This window comes from Lepisma saccharinum, chromosome 16 (assembly GCF_977018435.1).
Source record: "Lepisma saccharinum chromosome 16, izLepSacc3.1, whole genome shotgun sequence".
Lineage (NCBI taxonomy): Eukaryota > Metazoa > Arthropoda > Insecta > Zygentoma > Lepismatidae > Lepisma > Lepisma saccharinum.
The window spans coordinates 32000444-32003160 of NC_139244.1; the positions used below are offsets into that span (position 1 = coordinate 32000444).

The window sequence follows — 2717 nt, forward strand, 5'->3', positions numbered from 1 at the left end:
CAGTGTTTCATGTTTCACCATAAGACCTTATGAATGAGAAAAGCTGCTTTGTAAAATAAGAATCTTTGAAATGTAGTGTTTACTTTGCAGAAAACAATACAAATGTAAATTTTTCCGTTTTCAGTTGGGGATTCGTGTTCTCCGTCAACCCCTTCAGGCGATGGCTCTGGTTACAATTACGCATTAATTTTAAAAGAATTTTCTATATTTCTGCTCTTGCTCTAATCCTTGCCTCCCACTTCCAGCAGTCATAGAGGCAGCAGCACCAGTGATATTTGTTCGTTCCCCTTTGAATCTTTTATACCAGTTGTTCATCTGGCCTCTTACAGTATTGAATCTATCAGAATAACTGGTGCTATCTATTTGCTAGCGACTAGTGCAAATAGACTCTAGTAGGCTCAAATAAACCTGTTAGGATAACAATAAATCTCTCACAATTACTAAACTCATGTGGTGGGAGAGTTGGGGTCACCAGGTTTGAGAGATTTGCCCAACAGTTTCCTCAGGCTTGACCACTACCTATTAGTACTAGATTCGATTTTAAAAGCACAAGAATACAGATTTTAAAATGCCTGATTTTCTTTATTAATGCAACCATATAAGCTAACTACAAAGTTTACAGCAATATTCAACATACACAGATACATTACACCATGTCATCTGCCATTTCTTCTGGTTCAAGTCTGACCTCTGTAGATTTAATGAGCTGATTATCGCTGACCACAACTTGCACTCCACATTTCTGCTTGTACCAGTGGTACCAGACACCAGACTGGTACCTTAATCTCAGAACTACCCATGCAGCGTACACAACATCAATGGCAGCCATGAACAATAAAATCGCAAGGCTAGTCCACTGTAGAGTAGCCTTAAGTGGTCGATCTAGTCTAGTGTAGTTCCTTGTTGCGATCACACATATGTAAGTGCAGAGGATCGCTAAGGGGGTGAAGACAATGAAGGAAGCTATGTCAAACCAGAGACTCCTCGCTTGATCCACACTTCCTGGATTCTTCATCCACTTCCAAATGGACTCCATTATGCTGTATTTGGGCACACGGACCATATTGTACTCGTAGCCACAGAGCTCGCAGTTGCTGCCACCAGATTCCTGGAGCCAATGCTGCAGACAAGGAACATGGATCAAGCCCATGGTGCCCTTGCAGTAACAGGCAGACTGTAACCTTCCATTACTCTCAGACTGTCTACATATCCGGCAGAATTCTTCAGCATTCTCACCTTCGCCACAACAACCCGTTTGCTCTGTCTGGGACATGTAGAGAGCTTCAGGCAGAATTTATATTTTCAAACAATACACGGGATTTCCGAAGTCAAGAAGATCCATATGCAAAGCAAATATTCAACCAACTTGATTTCTAAACTTCTTGTTCAATAGAAGGCAATAATTACTTTGCTAGAATTTTCAACTACAAAAGGCATAGTATGTACTTGTATGTTATATGATGAGAATATAGAGAAAAATTTAGTAGTCAATGTGTACTTAATATATTCAGAAAGCTTTGACCTGTAGCATAGCAACAAAGAACTGACAGAAAAACACTCTGTTGTTCTTCCACAGTGTTTCAAATGTAACACAACACTTATTGAGTTTGATTGATTGATTTGGTTTATTTTACTTCGCATTTCTGCCACTTTTGGCTAATCACAAAGATGAGGATGAAATTGATGAAGGGACACACATGGAACATCCATGCCCAGGCTGGGATTCAAACCTTGGACTTAGCATCGTAGAAGGCCAGCAACATTTATTGAGTTAACATGCATGTATCAGATAGCATCACATATTAATTGTACAAATAATGTCCCAGATCAGTAAAATGTTTCTAAAAAACAGCTGAACGTAAAGTTCAGAAACACTTCTGTAGAATTCATATTTAAAAATAAATAAATGTTTTCAAATAGAATGGTTTGGATTAAATCCATACAAATAAATTGTCTTGTAAACATAATGTTGTATGTTTTATAACATGGTGCGAAGTAAAGGGAAACTCTTAACAGAGCCGGCCCTAAGGGGTGGCAACTTGGGCACTTGCCCAAGGCCCCTCGCTTCAGCCTGTGCTAGATACACATAATGGTTTGTGTGCAGTTTTTTACAAGTTTATAGGACACTGGTGCTTCCAATTAAGTAACTAATGTTCGTGGGTTATTTTGATATTGCTAAACATATCCAAAATTACTGAAATCATATAAACAAAGTAGGCTACTACATGAAAATCATGTTAAAATATTTGCATCAAAAATAGTTAATATGGATTGTTCATTTACTTATAGAATGAAATCGTTATGTGAAAATATTATTTTATATGAAACAATGTAAATTCACTACAGCGACAAAATCCAATAAAAAAAAAGCAGTTTGATATTGAACACACCCAGTTTTATAATTAAATATAATGCATGTCACATCAGGAGTACATCAGAATTGAAATAAAACAATAATATTAAAAATCCATAATTCTCAGTTTGAAGCATCAACATATTCTGCTTATTGCTCTTAGATAATAATACGAAATATCCAGTGGCATGCCCAAGGGGGGTTGATGGGGGTTATAACCCACCCCCCTTTGCCCAGTATTCCTAAAAAAAGAACGTCAAATGTAGGAAAATATAACAAAATGAGGGCTGACTTCCAAGAAAAAGTATACATTACCCCTCCCTTTCGAAAACCCCAGGGCACGCCACTGGAAATATCTCATATA

At 37.6% G+C, this 2717-nt stretch overlaps 1 protein-coding gene across 1 annotated transcript; it reads right to left on the reverse strand.

The window, feature by feature from the left end:
- Nucleotides 1-646: 646 nt before the first annotated feature.
- LOC146000542 (E3 ubiquitin-protein ligase MARCHF2-like) lies at nt 647-1273 on the reverse strand. Its single transcript, XM_083138289.1, has one exon. It carries the CDS (start codon nt 1271-1273, stop codon nt 647-649), a length of 627 nt encoding a protein of 208 aa, XP_082994415.1.
- Between the last annotated feature and the right edge of the window lie 1444 nt (nt 1274-2717).